This window comes from Sciurus carolinensis, chromosome 4, assembly GCF_902686445.1.
Source record: "Sciurus carolinensis chromosome 4, mSciCar1.2, whole genome shotgun sequence".
Taxonomy (NCBI): Eukaryota; Metazoa; Chordata; class Mammalia; order Rodentia; family Sciuridae; genus Sciurus; species Sciurus carolinensis.
The window spans coordinates 93,498,919-93,517,854 of record NC_062216.1 but is presented as its reverse complement, the minus strand read 5'-3'; the positions used below and the strand labels follow the sequence as shown (position 1 = coordinate 93,517,854).

Sequence of the window (18,936 nt, the reverse complement as noted above, 5' to 3'; positions counted from 1 at the left end):
CCTGAAAGTGACATTCTCCCTGTGGCCCCTTCCTCAAGTCAGTTTCTTAAGCCCATCGTCAGCAGAGCCCTCCCTTCCTCAAGGCCCTTCACCCATGATGCACTGCTTCAACTAGAACCCAGAGCAAAGCAGTTGGTCTAGCTTATGCTGACACCCCTGAAAACATGAGACCCAAGTAAACCGTCCCACCCTTAACTTGTTCTTATCATGCATTTTGTTCACAGTGATGCAAACACTGAAAATAAAGGCATGGACCCCTTACTTTTCTGCACCCTCTTAACCCCTTCCACACTCATGCCTATGTGTTCCTCTGTTGCCATGGGAGCCAACGGTCTCAGAACATAGACATCCAACAGTGGATATTTTAGCCACTAGGATGGAGGAGCTGAAGGGCTTCGGATGCCCAGCTTATGCCACTGGACTTAGGAGCATCTCTTCGTGCAGGCAGCAGTTGACAATCGGTGTGACACGTCCTCAAAGTGTGAGTGTGTCTGTTTTTGCGGGTTTCTCTGTGTTTCTGTGTGTACTTGTGTGCTTCTCTGATTCTCTGTTTGTGTGTGAGAAATAGAGACAGACACAAAGAGAGAGGGACAGAAAGGGAGAGAGAGGGAGAGAAGGAGGGAGGGAAGGCGGGAGGGAGGGAGACAGTGCGCCTGTGCTCTTCCCCACTTACTTCCTAGGACATAATGCAAAATGCTGACATAGAGATGCCATCAGATGAGGGGAGAATGGGCATTTCAAAGCTGTACGTTCTAGAAACAAACTCAGTGGCAACTGTCATCAGACTTTGACATATTGTGACCTTTTGTCCAGGGATCCGACCAATAGGAATTTGAAGAGAGAGACCCTCACAGAGAGAGAGATAAAGAGGTACTGACTGAGGTCAGTAACACAACTGGTAGGAACTGGGGCTGGAGCTCAGGGGTAAGAGTGCTTGCCTGGCACTTGTGAGATACTGGGTTCCATCCTCAGCACCATATAAACAAAATTGAATAAATGAATGAATAACTTAATTAACAATGAATTAAAAGTTCCAGGTACACCTATGACTTTAAAATAATATTTAGAAAAATAAATCAGGTGTTAACGATCTTGCTACTCTAAGGGTCATGAGTACCGAAACTTAAGGTCCTGATTAAGTGATCACTGAACTATCATTAATAAGAACTAACATTAATAAGAAATACCAATAGGCATGTATGAGTTTCTTGCTGGCTGTGCTGCCATATTTCATGATTTCTAGTGATGTGACTCCACATGTATCTGGGTGTGCGTATAGAGGTACATCAATCACTCATGCAAGTATGTATGTATGAGGACAGAGGAAAAGATCAGGAGGAAATCCACCAAATTCTTTTACGAATGGTATCACTTCCTCTGGATCATGGCATGAGGGCAGCATTTAATTTCTACTTCACGCTTTCCTGCATTTTTCAAATGGGATTCAACTCCTGAATGACAGGAAGTTCTTTCAACTGAAATAAGAAAAACCGTGAGAGGTAAAAGATGGACATGCTCAGGACAGACGGTTATTATACACTCCAATTACAAAGAGCAAGGTCTGCCTCTTGTGCCCTTGACAGGAGACTGCACACACACGATGCACTTCAGACAGAGTGGAACAGTTAGGAACGGAACAGGAAGGGAAATCATTGGTAGAGCGCATGACTCTCTTCCCAAACCCCATGTCAAGCTTTGTGTTTTTCTTTTCAAGCTTCCCGAGTTGAGGGAGAAGTGGGATTTGAGCGCCATGGAAGATTCGTCCTACAACTGCAACTGTACTGACCAAGAGCTCTGCCTTTCCAAATCCAAATCAAACCCAAGCCTCGCCATAGGCTCTTTCCTCGAAGAGGACACCATTGACTGGAAGGGACACGACCTCCTCTGAGGACTCCAACTCTGAGTGTTCCTCCTGCCACTTCCTCCCTCCTGCCCAAGAGTCACGGGAGACTGAAGCTGGAAGGATGCCCTTCGGGAGACGACAACAAATTCAGCACGACCCAGAGAAGCTCTGTGAACCACCCATCGTGCAGGCAGTGGAGGCTTCGGGGGGCTCCCACCAGGAAGACTCCAGGGCTACTCTGGACCTCAGTGCAGACTACCAGAGGATGCAGAGGATAAACCAGAATCTGGGCAAACTGCGGGATCTAACGAAAGGCCTCAGGGCATTGCTAGACAAGGAGAAAGATGACAAAGACGGTGACCCTGTGTTCTCCGACTCTCCTCTGGACGAGGCTCTCCCACCGGGCACTACTAGCGCCTCTCCCCAGATGGATCACGGCAGTGGTCAAGAACACGAGGCTTCCCAGGCCTTGCCCAAGTGGGAACCACCAGAAAATGACACACCTCGGCACGTGTCCAGACAGTTCACCCGGCCTGGAAGAAGAGGGAACCGCTTGAGGTGAGCATGGAGCTGCTGGATTGCACAGCCAGGGACAGGCCCACTGGGGTGGCAGAGTGGACAGCATGGAGTCACTTCTTCTACCTGCTGCGAAGCAGGGACACACCCCAGTACACCAAGAGATGAGCAAATGAGAGGAGGAGGACAGCAAGAAGGGGAGCTGGGCAAGAGGTGTAAGGGAAAGACCACGGAGCGCTGAGAGACACAATAGTGGGGAGGACAAATGATTAGACCAGATGTGTGAGACTCTGTGTTTGCGTGTGTGAGTGTGTGTGTGTGTCTGTGAGAAAGTCTGGATGTGTGTGCTCTGTATTTAATGCTCAAGGAGTACTGAAAGTTCACACTAACCCTTGGACTGTTTTTGAGAATAAAAATTAAGTTTCCATAAACGAGCAAATACTGCCTTCATTGCTGCTGATGTTACATGTGTCTAACTCATTCTCTTTCACTTGCCAGATGATATGCCAGGAGACTGGCTCTGCAGACAGCCTCTCAGTCTCAGCTGGGCAGGCAAAGGAGGGGGACTCACCTGCCCACTCAGAGAGCACGTCCTGTCTCAACATCAGGTCCATCATGCACTGGCTCAGGAAGCGGGTGGCCTCCTCCCTATCAGGGAGAAAGCGCCCAGAAGCAGCCTACAAGGACACCAGTCTGCTGGAACCGAAGAAAAGATGTTTCCTTAGAGGCAAGAGAATCCAACCTCGTAATCCCTCCACTTAGAAAATCCTTCAGATCCCACATTTTAAAGTTTTTGACAACCTCTACTCAATGGTCCCCAAGCTTTCAAGGTTTTGTTTTTTTTTCCCAATAAAAAATGTTGTTGTTGTTATGGTTCACACTGTCCTCCTCTTCCATCATATAACGTGGGCCCAGGTGGAAAGTGCATGTGGCCTGCTCAAGAGTGGTACGCATTTTCAGAACATCCTGGGTGCTACAGTATGCTTCCTAATCCACAGGCATATGGTTCTCTCCCGCACCATCCCTTCTACCGTATCCCCCCATCTCAGGTATGTATTAGTTCACACCTTTTATCCTCTTTCACCATGAACTCATCTCCTCACCGCCCGAAGGCAGCAGGACACCTGCCAGTCTCCCATAGGATCCTTTGGAGGAACTCCAACAGCAGTCTGGATGATCCTGGCAAACCACACTGCTCCTGGAATGCTGGTTGGTGCTACCAATTTGGTTGACATTAGGGGCCCATGGAGCACCAAGGGAAGGCCTGGGAATGCTGCTTAACCACCCAAAAGCTTGCCTTCCTTCATTCACAGCATGACGGAGATGGTTCCACACACCTCATAGAGTTCTTGTGAGAAGGAATGACACAAAGCAGGTACTCCATAGATGCTCTGGGTGGTGCTGGTGGTGGTGGTGCTGGTCATCATGTTCCTGAGCATGGCTGCAAGCCCTGATTCACAGAGTATCCCAGAGGGAGGTTTGGAGTCAGCTCTCACTGACGTTTTTTTTCCCACCTAAACAATTTCCCCAAAGCTTAGGTGTCTTTCAGCACATCTTGAATTAAACAAGTCCATTCTCAAACCCACTGAAAAGATCTCTTGGAAATTCCTTTGAGAGTATCAGGTCAGCCCCTTGGAGGAAGCCTGCACTCGCCCTTCTTGCTGACTCTCCCTGTGTTGCCAATTCACCCCCCGAGGCCACAGTCATCTTCCTCGCTCACCACAGGTTCCCTCAAAAGTCCTCCTCCTCCAGCTCCTACTACCACCCTGGGTCACCTTCATCGTTCATGTGAAGCACTTTAGTATCTAGTCCCAAAGGCATTCCTTCGCTCAATTTCAAATTCCTTAGCAACTCCCTCCCTCCCTCCCTTACCTCCACACACACTGGCCACCTACAAATGCCAGATACCTCACCAGCTTAACGCTAACAAAAAAAGATGTCTGCAGTTTCAGTAAAAAAAAGTTTTTTTTAAAAAAAGAGGTCAAACCATGTCCACATAACAGGGTTGCAGGCCACAGAAAGAATAGTTCGGTTCGGGACGAAATCATTTTCAAGGTTGAGAAGAGATCAAGGAATGGGGTCCTTTGACAAATATAGCGCATGCTCAAGGACACACACAGGTCTCTTCACAGCCAGACTTCTCACTTCTCCACCTCTGAGAGCTCCATCCCATTTCGCTGGCGCACAAGAACACCCCCACTCCGCTCTGACTGCTACCTGACTTCACCAACATCTGGAATCCCAAAAATCCCACAAGGAACACATCACCATCTCTATTTCATACAGGAAGCAAACACGGGTTCAAAGTGCATTTGCTGTTACTAGAAGCACCATGATACGGGGCCTGGATCTCTTACGCACTCACCTGCTAGCTACAGAGTGGTGCAATTTTCTTTTCAACAGTTTTGGAAGATGCAGAAAATATTCTACTGGAAATTGAAGAGTTCAAAAGGTTGCCTGGATTTGGTGTTGCAAGTGTCACCATGAGACTTGGTAAGAAGTGTGTTGAGCCAGAACTTCGGAAATCAAATGAGAAAGGACACGTATCGTATGTGCTTCCAAACCATTGCAATGACTGGCATTTAATTCTCTCCTGAGTAATAGTGGAGGGAATGGCTCCATCCTGCACTAGCCTGGCCACAGAACTTGGGGAATTCAACAAAGCTAAATGAGGTTCATACCAGCAATGCCTAGCAGAAATAGCTGGTTTACGCTCTAAATGGCAGAAAAAATATGTCCAAAGACGGTAGTTTTTCAAAAGACTTCAAGGAAATTAGTTGTGATACAAGATTGTTGAGAATCTTCAACCCATTCCCTGGCATAGTTAGCACACGAATGACCAATCAAACCCTCAGGTAAACAGAAAATCAAATCAACAAGGGTGTGCTCATCTCCCATGAACACCACAGTGAATTCACTTAGCATACTATCTGTTACCAGTGATTTTTGTGGTACTGACACACACATCTGAGTAGCATAGGGATGGTCACACTGCCCTGGGGAGCTGGAAATGAGATGCTGTCCTGCTCAGCTCTCTGAAATTCTCAAGATGGCATGCTTACACACTAAGTTCGGGACGGCTGGCATACAGTACAGTGACCTTGCTTCCCGAAGCCATAAGTTAGCTTCTTGCTAAGACAGCAGATCATAAGTGTTCTCATCATGCACGTAGGATTCACACAGGAAACGGAACCAGGAAAGATTTTGGATGAGGTGATCACATTGACTGTGCTGAATACTTAGAGGAAGGGAACGGGGCGAGTCGGGGGTCACTGGGGAGCTGTGAGTCAGTCAATCTCCAAATCATTCCCTGATGCCATCAGGTGGGGAAGTGAGCAGGACACTGATCAAACCATCAGCAGCCCCTGATGGGAGACCAGGGAAGTGAGCGGGGGGGGGTCTTGGTGGCCCCCAAGCAAAAACAAATCTCTGCTTCTACAAAGACCCGCACTTCTCCAGGAACTGAAGCTGTTGTCAGACAGATAATATGTGAGCACAAGAAAACACGGGCCACACGGACAGAGACCTGGTGGACAGAAATGGTATAAAATCCCGTGGCTTCAACCTCAGGAATAAGGTATGAGCCCAGCTGGAAAATGCACAGGAGGAGGAGAAGGTCTTGCAGGGCACACCCCTCCAACCACTTCACACGTAACATCACTCTGTTCTTGGACCTCAAGGGATGATGAGCTGCGTTTCCTACAACACACCTTCCCCCATGCATGCCAGGGGTCCCGCCTTTACGTGTATCCCCTCCCCTGCCCACACTCACCGTCCTATCTTGAACCTCTTCTCCCTCTATTAATCCCCAATCTCCTTCACAGCGGGGAGCAGGTAGGGACACTAGTTCGCCACAGCATCCCCCTCCACCCCTTCTCAGCCACATGCTCCTCCAAAGTCCATTTCCTTTACCCACTTGCTTTCTTCCATTTGTCCTTCAAACCCTCTGCAGCACGGCTCCTGCCCTAAAAATCCCATATTTCTATTTGCCTTAAAACAACCGAGAATGTTCTCACAGTCAAACTCAATGAAGGTTTGTCTTAAAGCACATCAAATTCTGCAGTAGATTGTCAATATCTTGAGGGGATATGGGATACCTAAACACCACCATCCTCATTCAACTGACAGGACAAAATCCGGGTTCTTGGCCCCGGTGGAAGGCCTTCATGTCCTCACTGATCCCCACCCATATACCGCACTGCACGCGCTTTCCCCAAACACTAGGTAGGTACTCCTGTGCTCGCCCTTGCTTTCCCTGGGGTCCACTCCCCACACCCCTACCTCTTTTACACTACTTCCAAACTGACAGAAATTCTCAGGTCCTAAACCATCTGCCCTTTCATGTCTTTCCTGGTATTCCCACCACATACCCTATGTGGGTTTATGAAGTATCCTTCTATGTCCCTACATCACTTTTAAGTTCTTTTTTTAAACATGCCACCCTGTCCTAATCGGTTTTTGCTGCTCAGTTCACCCTACATGGTCTCACTTCCCTAAGAACAGAAACCATCTTAGAAAAGCACATTTCAAGATGGAAGTAATGCACCACAACATTCCTCCTTGGCTCTGCAAGAGAAATACTGTCCTGCCCTTTACAAAAGGTGTACAGAATACTTTGGACAGAAAGGTCCTATGGTTTGGATATGAGATGAGTTCTAAAATCTCCCATTAATGCAAGAATAGTCACTGTCTAAAATATTAGATTATTAGAACTACAACTTTATCCATCTGACCTCCTTTGATTGGACTTGATCAGTGGTAATTGGAGGCAATTGGTACAAGGGTGGGCGGAGGTGGTTCTCTTGTGGCTTCCCTGGCAAGGGTTGGTTTTCCAGTGGTCCCTTTCCCACTCTCTGCTTCCTGCCATTGCCATCAACTGAGTAACTCTCTGCCACTCTCCCTTTCCCCATGATATGGTGCCCTGCTTTGAGTTCAGAGCAATGGAGTCCACCATCTATTGACTAAGACCTCTGAACCCTTGAACCACAAATAAATGTTCCCTCCTCTACATTATTCTTGTTGGGAATTTTGGTCACAGCAATGCAACAGGTAACTGAAGTATAAATTGATACCAAGAAGTGAGGTACTGCTATGACTACTGTAACCAGTGGTTTAAAATCCTTTGGAAATGGTTTTCAGGAGCAATTTTGACAAGGCTGGACATTCAAGTTAAGAGCCTTTAGAAGGTTTTAAGTGGGAGCCTAACAGGTGAGACTAGTTCAGTAGTCCAGAAAGCAAGTATGAATGAGGACTATGCTCATGAGATTTCAGAGGGAAATAAGTACTTGACTAGGAATCGGTCTAGAGATCATTCTTATACTCAGACAAAGAACTTCACTATTTCTTGCCCATGATCTTCAAAGTGTGTGAGGCTGAATTTAAGAGTACTGGACTAATCTGGCAGAGGAAATTTCAAGGATCTACAACATTTGGTTGGTGGCATATATAATGCAGGCAGCTGTTAACCACAATTACCATGAGAATCAGGAACAGAAAGCACAGCTAAAGGAGTTTTATAATTGGTATTTTGTGGGCTGGGGAGATAGCTCAGCTGGTAGAGTGCTTGCCTTGCAAGCACAAGGCCCTGGGTTCGATCCCCAACACCACAAAAAAAAAAAAATAATAATAAATAACTGGCATTTTGCCACAAAAGTGCAAGTAAAGCTGGGGCAAAATAGGTGTACTTGTTCAAGAGATAACAGCCCTTAAAGGGATGCTAAGTACTGTGCACACAGAGAAAAGCAAAAAGGCCTGGATGGCATCACAGCAACTAAATCCTCTACAGACTCTAGGGTATAGAAGACAAAACACCTTTGGGAATAGATAATGGGGGAACTGCTTACACAGGGAGGCCTAGGAAATCATTTCACCACGTTCAAATGAAGTATGCACTCAGGCCACTATAATTGTGATCTTAGGGACCCTAAGCATTATATAAGCTGGAGGCAGACCTTGGCATTATCCACATGGTGCTGGTTCTACTGGAATGCAGGATTCTTAAGATATGGTAATGGAAGTTTCCACCAAGATTTCAAAAGAAGGCATGGAAGGACAGGAAAGGAGTAGCAGGTCCTATCGCTCAGGCTGTCCCTGAGAGTTCAACTTATAAAGTTGTAAAGATGAAACCAAAATTAGGATGGATACGACAGGAAGTAAGAGATTACAGGAATTAAGAAATGCCAGTAGCACAGACTGTGTGCCAAGAAAACCTGGACCTACAGAGAAAACCAGGCTAAAAGAGCCCATGTGTGCTGCAACCAGTCAGACTGAAGGGGCAGAGCTTCCCAAGTCCTTTGGAAATGATGCCTCCCAGTCAAGTGTCCTTGATGCTATACACTGAGTTGGGAGATCTTTTTTGCTCAATTATATTTCAGTATTCTTTTGGCCCTAAACCTTCTTTCTGGGCTCCTATTCCTCTCTTTTAAAATCTTTATTCTGTGCCACTGTATATTTGCTATATCAAACTTGTTTTTTACTTTTACACGAGTTTACAGCCAAAACTTTCCCTTGGTCTCAGGAAGAGCCTTTGGATTTTGAACTGGACTTTTGGGTCACATCAGAGCTGTTGAGACTATAGGACCTAAAAGCATTTTGCATTATGAGTTTGGCAAAGAGCTCCTGGGGGCCAGAGTCAGAATCTTATGGTTTGTTAGATTTTCCTTCAGAAACTCCCATTAAAGAAAGAACATTCAGAAGTGAAAGGAGTTGATTATGGGTGCTGCAACCTAATCAGTTCATCCTGGTTTGAATGGACTAAACTGGTGGGAACCATAGTCAGGTGGGACAAGACTGGAGGTGCAGGTGAATGGAGGCATGGCCTGGAAGGCTGCTCTTTTGACAGTCACTTTCTGTCTCACTCTCCTTGCTAATTTGCCATCACCTTAGCACCTTTCCTGCCACAGGCCTCTCCCCTATAATGTGCTGGGTACAGAGACGTTGTTCTTGTTGTTCTTGTGTATTTTGGTCATAGTGACACATAAAACAACTAAAAATGGATGGGTCCTTTGCTTTTCTATCTCTCTTTTCTCCTTCCACACTTAAGGGCTCTAATTTGGTTACTCTGTTGCCATGGTAGCCAACAGTCTCAGAACACACACTTCTGACAGTTGGACCTTTTAGCCACCGCTACAAGGGATCTGAAGGACTTCTCATATCTCATTTATGACGAAGGAGTTGGCAGCACCTTTTTCGCGTAGGCTATCAAAGCTCGTGGTGTCAGAGTCTACAACATGTATGTATTCTCTTCCACACATTTTTGCTGGGGCATCACAGAAAGTGCTAGACTAAAGATGCCATCTGATGATAGGAGGACGGGCATTGAAATAGTTATACTCTTTCTGGAAAGTAATTTAGTATCAACTATCATGAAAATTTAATGTGTTTATGATCTTTGTTCCAATGATTCAACCAATAGGACTATAAAAAAAGAGATATTTATCAATGAGATGGTTTACGCTCATGAATAAGACAACTGTTAATGGTCTTAATAATATAAGGATCATTGATCACCCAACTTAATGGTCATTACTAATCACCTAAGACTCACTAATGAGAAAATAGTTAAGAATTATGGAATAGCCATAAATGTGTTTCTTACATGCTATAACATAAAATTTAATAATCTCACTTCATCTTGATGTGTCATCTACAAATATATTAAGATGTGAATATATGTACAATATACATATACATTAATGTATATTGAGAGAAAATGAAAAATAATATATATACATTAGTGTATATTGAGAGAAAAGGAAAAATGATAAGGAAACCCATGAAACTCTTTTACTGATGCTTACATCTAAGGATGGTAGGATCACATGGGCAGTTATTACATCTTCCCACTTGTCTGTATTTTTCAAATTTTATACAACTATATTTTATGATAGGCAGTGTTTGTTGTTTGTTTGGAAATCTAGAGGCACTCAACCACTCACCCACATCCCCAGACCCTTTTTCTATTTTTTATTTTGAGACAGGGTCAGAGTCTCACTAAGTTGTTTAGGGCCTCACTAAGGCTGGCTTTGCACTAGCATCAATCTCCAAAGCAGCTAGGATTACATGTGTGCATCACCACACCCAGCAGGATAAGCAGTTCTTTCCACTGTAATAATACAAAGGATGAGAGGTGGCTGGTAGAGATGCTTAGTAACAAAAAGTTAGTATACAATAAAATATGTTTTTAAAGAGAAACTTTAAAACTGCCCTTGACTGAAGAGTGCAAATGTAAGATGTGCTTCTGCCTGTGGGATAATTCTAAATGGAAAAATCAATGGGTATTATTGCTTAAGTATTTCCCGATATCATCTAAAGTGTTTTTCTTTTGAAGTTTTCTGAGTTCTGGGAGGCCTGGGTTTGAGCCCTTGGCCTCCATGGAAGACTCATCCTCTGAGAGCAACTGCACTGAGGAAGAGGACTGCATTTCTGAATCTGAATCTAACCTGAGCCTCTCTGTAGGCTATTTCCCCTATGAGGACAACATCGCCTATGAAGACACAACCTCCTGTGAAGACTCAATTTCCGAGGGATTTTCCTGCCATTTTCTCCCTCCTATCCAAGGGACATGGGGGATTAAAAGCTTAAGGAGGCCTGTTGGGATAAGAGATCAAATTCAGGACAACCCAGAGATGTTTTCCAAACTCACCATCTCACTGGCCTGGGATGTTGATATGGGCTCTGATCATCAAGACTCACTATCTAATTTGGATCTAAATGGAGACAATCAATGGGTAGAAAAATGGCCACAGGAGAGGACAAAACTAACTCTCTGCAAACTGGACAATCTAATGCAAAAGCTTAAGGCATTTCTAGAAAATCAGAAAGAAGATACAGATGATGAATCTGTGTTCTCTGAGTCTACTCAGGAGGAAGATCTACAACCGTCTAGTTACTTCCCTCTCAATATGTATCAGGTCAGTCATTAAAAATATTAAGCCTGTCAGTCCTTGCCTGAGGGTAAACCACCAGATAATGATAATGTTAACCAGTTTCTAGAAATGCCACCCAGGCTTGAGAAAGATTAACTCACTGAGGTGAGCACAGAGCTGACTCACTGTAGAGCAAGGGACAGGCCCAGAGGGATGCCAGGTTGGACAGCACAGAGTTATTGTACCTGCTGTAAAGCAGTTATGGACCTGTGTCTGAGAAAATGAACAATGAGAGAAGGGTAACAGCAAGGAAGGAGCTGGGGAAGAGATATAAGGGAAATACCAAAGAACACTGAGGAAAACAAGAGGAGAAGAACAAAGAGAAGGGCTAATATTTATGCAAAAAAAAAAAAGTGTGTGTAGGTGTATATTTCTGTGTGTTAATTATTAGTAAGTATTGAAACTGCATTTACAGTTGGCCTAATCTTCATTTAAAGAATGAGATTTCCATAAATGAGCAAATATGAACTCCACTGCTGCTGGCATTACATATATCTAACTCATCCTTGTTCTCTTGGCAGATGATAAGCGAGGTGAGTGGCACTGCAGAGACACCCTCAGTCTCAGCAGGGCAGCCAAAGGAGAGTGACACACCTTCTGAAACAGAAACCACATCCTGTCTGAACTTCCGGTCCATCTTTCACTGGCTCAGGACAAGGCTCTTCTCTTCCCTGCCCAGGAGAAAGCACCCTGAGAGGTCAACCAAGAGCCCCAGTCTGCTAGAACCAAAGAAAAGACATTTCCTTAGAGGGAAAAGAATCAAACCTCAAGAATCTCTTGAATCACTACAACCTATATCCCCAGAATTTTAAAATTTTTTGACATAACCTATTGAATAGTCCCCACAGTTTTATGTTTTGCCAATAAACAAATGTTATCCGCATCATCCTCCTCTTCCATCATAACATCTGGGCCCAGGCTAATCATGCATATGTTGTCTAGAAGACAGAAATTCATTCTCAGGACATTTTAGGTAGCATTATGCTTCCTAAACAGGAGGCATATTTTTTCTCTACCCCACCAACCCTTCTACTGTATTTGCCCCATTTTATGTATTTTATTATTTCATGCATTTTAACCTTTTTTATCATTAACTCATGTCCACACTGCCAGAAGGAAGCAGGACACCTGTCAGCCTCTCACATGGCAGGATGGTTTTGGTGGAACTTCTGGGTCTTGCACAAGTGGCAGTGGGTAGCAAGTCACTGTGAAAGTTCCAATCAAGTGTTTCAGACTCTCAAAAAGCAGTTGTGCACGGGGTGCGGTGGCACATGCACGTAATCCTAACGACTTGGGAGGCTGAGGCAGGAAGATTGAGAGTTCAAAGTCAGCCTCAGCAACAGCAAGGCACTAAGCAACTCAGTGAGACCCTGTCTCTAAATAAAATACAAAATAGGGGCACTCAACCACTGAGCCCATCCCCAGCCCTAAGTTCAACTCCCATTATCCTCCTCCCTACCCCCCAAAAAGCAGTTGTAATGTTCCTGGGGAATCAGACTGGTTCTAGCATGTTTGTTGGTTCTAAGCAAGTTGGCTGGCATAAGTGGCCCACTTAGAAGAACAGTGAGGGCTGGGAATGCTGCTTAACCACCCTAAGCTGGCTTTCTTCATTTATAAGATGAGGGAGATGGTTCCACAGACTTCATAGGGTTTTTCAGAGAACGAATGAGATAAAGCAAGCACTCGATAAATACTATGGCTGGTGGTGGTGGTCATGTTCCTGAGGATCTTCACCAAACACTTCATTCAAGGGATAGCCTAGAGAAAGAGATCGAGTCAACTCTCACTGAGCTGTTTTTCTCACTGAAGCCATTTTATTGAGGGTTAGGTTTCTTTCAGCAGAACTTTATTTAACCAAGTCCTCTCTCAACTCACTGCAAGTCTCTCTCTGAAATTTCTTTGCAAGTATCATTAAAATTGTCCCTACAGGTCCACTTCTTTTAGGAAGGATAGACTCACCCTTCTTCTGGTTCCTCCTATGTTGCCAATTCACCTACCATGGCCACCATCATCTTCCTCACTCACCCACAGGTTCCCCCAAAGGTCCTCCTTCTTCAGTTTTTACTACCACCCTCTGTGACCTTCAGAGTTTTACATGAAAAGCATGAGTGTTTAGCCTCAAAGGCCTTCCTTTCCTCAGTTCCAACCTCCTTATCTCTACCTTCTTCCCTTCCCCAAACATTGAGCACACAGAAATGTCTGAAACCTTACTACTTTTATATACCAAAATAAGATGTCTGGCTCTTTAGACTCAAAGGGCTCCTTATTTAAGAGTTAAAGCCACGTAAACATATGACCATAAATGGTGTTAATGAGAGTAATCTGTAGGAGGTATATAAAGGATACTGAAGAATGAATAATTCAGTACAGGAAGGATGAGTTTCAAGGGTTTCCTACACAAGGGTCCCTGAGATAGAAATATGGTAGTTTCAGAGATACAGCCACATCAATGTTCATTGCTGCTCAATTCACCATAGCCAGATTGTGGAACCAACCTAGATGTCCTTCAATTGATGAATGGATAAAGAAACTGTGGCATATATATACAATGGAATATTACTCAGCCATAAAGAATGATAAAATTATGGCATTTGCAGGCAAATGGACGAAATTGGAGAATATCATGCTAAGTGAGATAAGCCAATCTCAAAAAACCAAAGGAAGAATGATCTCGCTGATAAGTGGATGATGATACATAATGGGGCGTGGGAGGGATTAGTTTTAGGGTTAGAGTGAGGGTTAGGAAGGGGGGCAAGAATGGGGGAAGGAAGGACTGTATAGAGAGAAAAGAGGGATGGGAGGGGTGGGGGGAAGGGGAAAAAATAACAGAATGAATCAAACAACATTACCGTATGTAAATTTATGATTACACAAATGGTATGCCTTTACGCCATGTACAAACAGAGAAACAACATGTATCCCAGTTATTTACAATAAAAAAAATAAAAATAAAAATAAATTAAAAGAAATATGGTAGTTTGAGGTAGAGGACTTTGAGCTGCCAGATACATGGAAGTGAAAGTGAGATCATGGTTGGCTCATCACACATGTGAGACAGCCCAGGAAAGAGAAGGGAGGGAAAAGATCAAAAAATAGGGCCCTTTGACCAATACAGTGCATGCTTAAGGTCACACAGGAGTCTTCCCATAGACAGACTGGTCTCTTCTCTACCTCTCTGAGAACTCCATTCCTTTCACCCCGCTGCCTTCTTGCTCTTTTACTTCACCTATACCTGCAGTTCCATCACCACACCTGCCCCTGACATTCATCCTTTCTATGTGCCTCATCTCCAAAGTGTGGCATGTCCACCACCTCTACTCACATGCACAATACCTGCCCTTCTCTTCCCCCAAATCTGCTTATAATCTCTACTCACCCAATTTCCCTAGGGGACATTCTTGCTTCTCATAGACCATCACACAAAATTACTGAGATTTCCTTCTCCATTCCCAGACTGCCGGGCAACTCATCTTTCAAGTACTTGATCTAGGGTTCCTGTAGCTCAACACTCATCACCCTAGGTAAGGTTAACTGTGCCCTTTCTTCAGCTGTAACCCAGTCCCCACACCTGTACTTTCCAGTTCTCCTATAAATTTGTTTATTACCTAGAGACTGTGAAATCCAAACAGTGTCTATTACACAGTAATCTGTCTCTCTGGCTCTATGTAATTTTTCAAATGTTTCAATATATTCTACCTCTCTCAAATTTTTCAATATAATTCTATGGAAGTGAAACACAACAACTTAAAAAAAGAGTTGCTTTTCTTTATATCAAAAGTGACTGTGACTAATCCCCAGAGTTAAGACTAATGAGGGGGAAGGCTGAGGCAGGATTGTGAGTTTAAAGCCAGCCTCAGTAGATTAGTGAAGCACTTAGCAACTCAGGGAGACCTTGTCTCTAAATAAAATATAAAAAAGGGCTAGGGATGTGGCTCAGTGGTTAAGTACCCCTGAATCAATCCCCAGTACCAAAAAAAAAAAAAAAAAAAAAAAAGAGGGGGGGGGGATAGAGATTGAGAGAGAGAGAGAGAGAGAGAGAGAGAGAGAATGGTCATCAGGAGAAGGTCAAGTAATAGGGTGAACTGCAGATTGAGAAGCCTATTGAGACCAGACAAATTTAAAACCTCATTTGCAAATTTAATTCAACAAATATGCATGGAACTATTATAGTGCCTTTGAATATGATATTTGGTCTAAAAGAAAGATGAAGTCTCCTGCTCTCAGGGACCCCACAACCAAAGTTTTGTTATTATTTTAGCTCTTTCTCTAGTAATTAAGTCGAGTTCTAAAAAACAATGGACCAAAATGAGTCACTTTAAAACTGTCCAACAGTGGTATGACCTGTGATCCCAGCTCCTCAGGAAGTTAAGGCAGGAGGATCACAAGTTCAAAATCAGTCTCAGCAACTGATTTTGTCTCAAAAATTAAAAAAAAAAAGGGGGGGGGGGTGCTGCGGAGATGACTTACTGGTAAAGCGCCCCTGGGTTGAATCCCCAGTATGGGGGGTTGGGAGGAAGAGATAAGAGTATCCAAAGTAAAATAAGGCATCTATAGATAGGTTAATATTGCATGATCTCATTCATATGTTAAAGTTAAAAAAATGAAGAAAATAGAAATAAATAAGAAAGTAGAAGAGTGATAAGTAGAGGGTAGGAGAAGGAAGGATAGGGGGAGATTGGATAATCAGTACCAAGATTCAGTCAGGAAGAAGGAGTTCTCTTGTCCTACAGCAGAGTAGGGTAGCTACAGTTTACAGCAATTCATTATATATTTTATGAAGAACAAAAACAAAAACAAAAAAGAACTAGAGTAGAACAGAGGACACTGATGGTTTCTAAAACAAAAAAGAAAATGTTTAAAGAGATGTAAATGCTAATTATCCTGATTTGATCATTAGTCATTATTTATACATGATCAAATTACCACACTGTACCCCTTAAATATGTATAATTACTATGTGTCAATTAAAAATAATTTCAAGAACCAGATGCAGTGGCACACACCTATAACCCTAGGGGCTCAGGAAGCTAGGGCAGGAGGATTGTGAGTTCAAAGCCAGCCTCAGCATCCCCTTAGCAACTCAGCAAGAACCTGTCTCTAAATAAAATTTTAAAAAGGACTGGGGACATGGCTCAATGGTTAAGCACCCCTGGGTTTAAGCCCAAGTATCATAATAATAATAATTATTATTATTATATTATTATTACATTATTATTATTTCAAGAAGATTTCCTGCACTGAATAAGAAGTCCTATTCTTTATTAAGACTTTTTACATATTTACATTTATTTTTCAATGTTATATAAACCTGCTGACAGTGACAGGTATGAATCTGTCCCTAAGATTTAATTAATGTACTTTGTTTGCCTTTATAATAAAGTAAGCCTTAAATACCCCTGGGGGTTAAATGAAATGCCCCATATCAAAAAGAAAGACAAAATATTTTAAAATAGGAAATATTTCAGTACCTCCTTATTCATTTTAGCATCAGATACATTATGAAGCTGTTAGTTGTGTGTCAAACTATGACTAGGTCCTATGCTTGAGTCACACACATGGGGAGGCGACCGAAGCTTGAGGACGAAGGTGCAGGTGTAAAAGGACTAAGAGCAAACTGGAAGTGATCATTGAAAAAGAACCACTTTGTCATCACTGAAAGTCTCTCAAAGAAAGACTGCAATTGCCAGGGACATGTTAATCAAATTAACCAATAAATTCTGAGATTCACTATCTCAGGAATAAAAAGTAAAATCAATCCTTCAAGTGAATGGCTCAACCTTGAAGACCATCAGCTCAGCTGCTTGAATTAGCTGGGTATTAACTTAAATATTCATAGTCTATAAACCATAATGATACCATAATATGCCAGAATACAGCAAGGGAATTTATCAAGCAAAAGTAGGGGGCATTCAGAATTTGGATGACTAATATAAATACATCATAATCTACCTGTGCCATGCCAGTTATTCCTTGGCACAATCCCAGAGAGAAAGAAAATGCATCATTGAATCAGACCCACAAAATAGGGACAAAATCTTTTTTTCAGACTTAAAAAAACAGGATGAGTAAATTCATGGCTCAAGAGAATGCATAGGACTTAATCTATCCAGACACAAGAACTTTGTCTAAAATCCTCTATCAGAATAATGGAAAGTAAAATAAGCAAATTATGAATTAATTCCTACAGAGTGCTAAGATCCTTACCTTGATATTAAAGAAGTTTTGTTTACTTAGGAGGGATTGTTGTTTTGAAAATGGAAGTCTTGAGTTGGGGATGTAGCTCAGTGGTAGAGCACTTTGCCTAGCATGAACAGGGCCCTGGGTTAGATCCCCAGCACCATAGAAACAAAAAACAAAAATGTAAGTCTTTTGTAAACTGCAAGTGAAAGAACTTCATAGCATGAGGACGATCTCTAATCTCAAACTGGATGTGTAGGTTTTATATAGCATTGCCTGGAATCAACTTTTCCTACTCTCTCCTAGTAGCCCAACAAATAGTATAATGCGCTGCTTTCAGAAGTGAAAGAAAATCCTCATCAGATAACACTCACTGAATGAGCCCATCACCAGCAGAGTGAGTACAAAGGCCTTAGGATAAGCTCCCCAAAAGATTATTAACATAGATCAAGAAGTCTTCTTACTAAACAATTTTCTTTTTCCCCCCAGCTTTCAAAGAAATTCCATGGTTTTAATGTTCATTGGATTTCAATACAATAGGTTTGATAAAGAACTACTTCCAAGGTACATTCAAGTAGAATCTTTTTAGACTGTGGCTTTTAAAAGAAAATTAATCTCATTACTGGTGAACTCTCTCAGCCTAGGACAAATAAGAATGGCAATTTACACCTAGCTTTAAAAAAAAAAAAAAAAAAAGCAGTTGAAGAGCAGACTAGCACCAAGACATTTTTCTAAAACATATAAAATAAAAGATTTCAGGAGTTTATTTAGCTTTTGTTGAGATTTTAAAAAATAATTTTTACCCAGTAGGGAGGCAAGTCCCCTGCCCTTTCAAATTATCACAAGTTTCAAAGACTCAATGTCTTATGTCTACTTTGAAAAGCACTTACTATACATTTTCTGTCTCTCACAAATCAGGAACATCCTGACACTTAAAATACTAATAATTCCTGCAAACTGTTTTGATATTTCCTTTTATTTTTAGCACTGCTTCTTCCAACCTCACCAGCAATACAGGCACAGAGTCCTCAAATCCTGTTGTGTCTACACTGGGGGACTTGTGAGAGGGAGAGAGGGTGCTCTGTAGTGGTCTTTAACAACACTGTATAAAATGTACCTATTAAATAACTAAAGCTACAGGTCCTCTCTTAAACAAAAGTACACATTCATATATACTGAACACTTTGCAAATAACTCAAAGTTCAGAGACTGCCTGAATCTCCCTTTTCAATTCCAGGTTAAAAATCCAAGTTCTTATGTAAGACTTCCTGGTTTCAAGCCCAGGCCCATCACTTATTAGCTATGAATCCTGAGGAAGTTATGTAACCTCTCTGGGCTTTGTCTCCTCATCTATTAAACTGCAATACTAGTAGCACTAACCTCAAAAGGTAAAAGTGAGTAGTTAGTAAAAGTATCTGGCACACAGGAAGCGCTTACAACTTCTAGCTGCTGGTGGTTGCTGCCACGTGATTC

At 42.8% G+C, this 18,936-nt stretch overlaps 2 protein-coding genes across 2 annotated transcripts in view; one reads left to right on the top strand and one right to left on the bottom strand.

Moving 5' to 3' along the window:
• Ppfibp1 (PPFIA binding protein 1) overlaps positions 1-18,936 on the bottom strand; it is a 224,170-nt gene that overhangs the window by 142,980 nt on the left and 62,254 nt on the right.
• C4H12orf71 (chromosome 4 C12orf71 homolog) overlaps positions 10,732-18,936 on the top strand; it is a 70,593-nt gene continuing 62,388 nt past the window's right edge. The window contains exons 1-2 of the mRNA XM_047549735.1: positions 10,732-11,271; positions 11,808-12,000. Coding sequence (XP_047405691.1) covers positions 10,732-11,271; positions 11,808-12,000 — 733 coding nt within the window. The remainder of the gene's footprint in view (positions 11,272-11,807; positions 12,001-18,936) is intronic.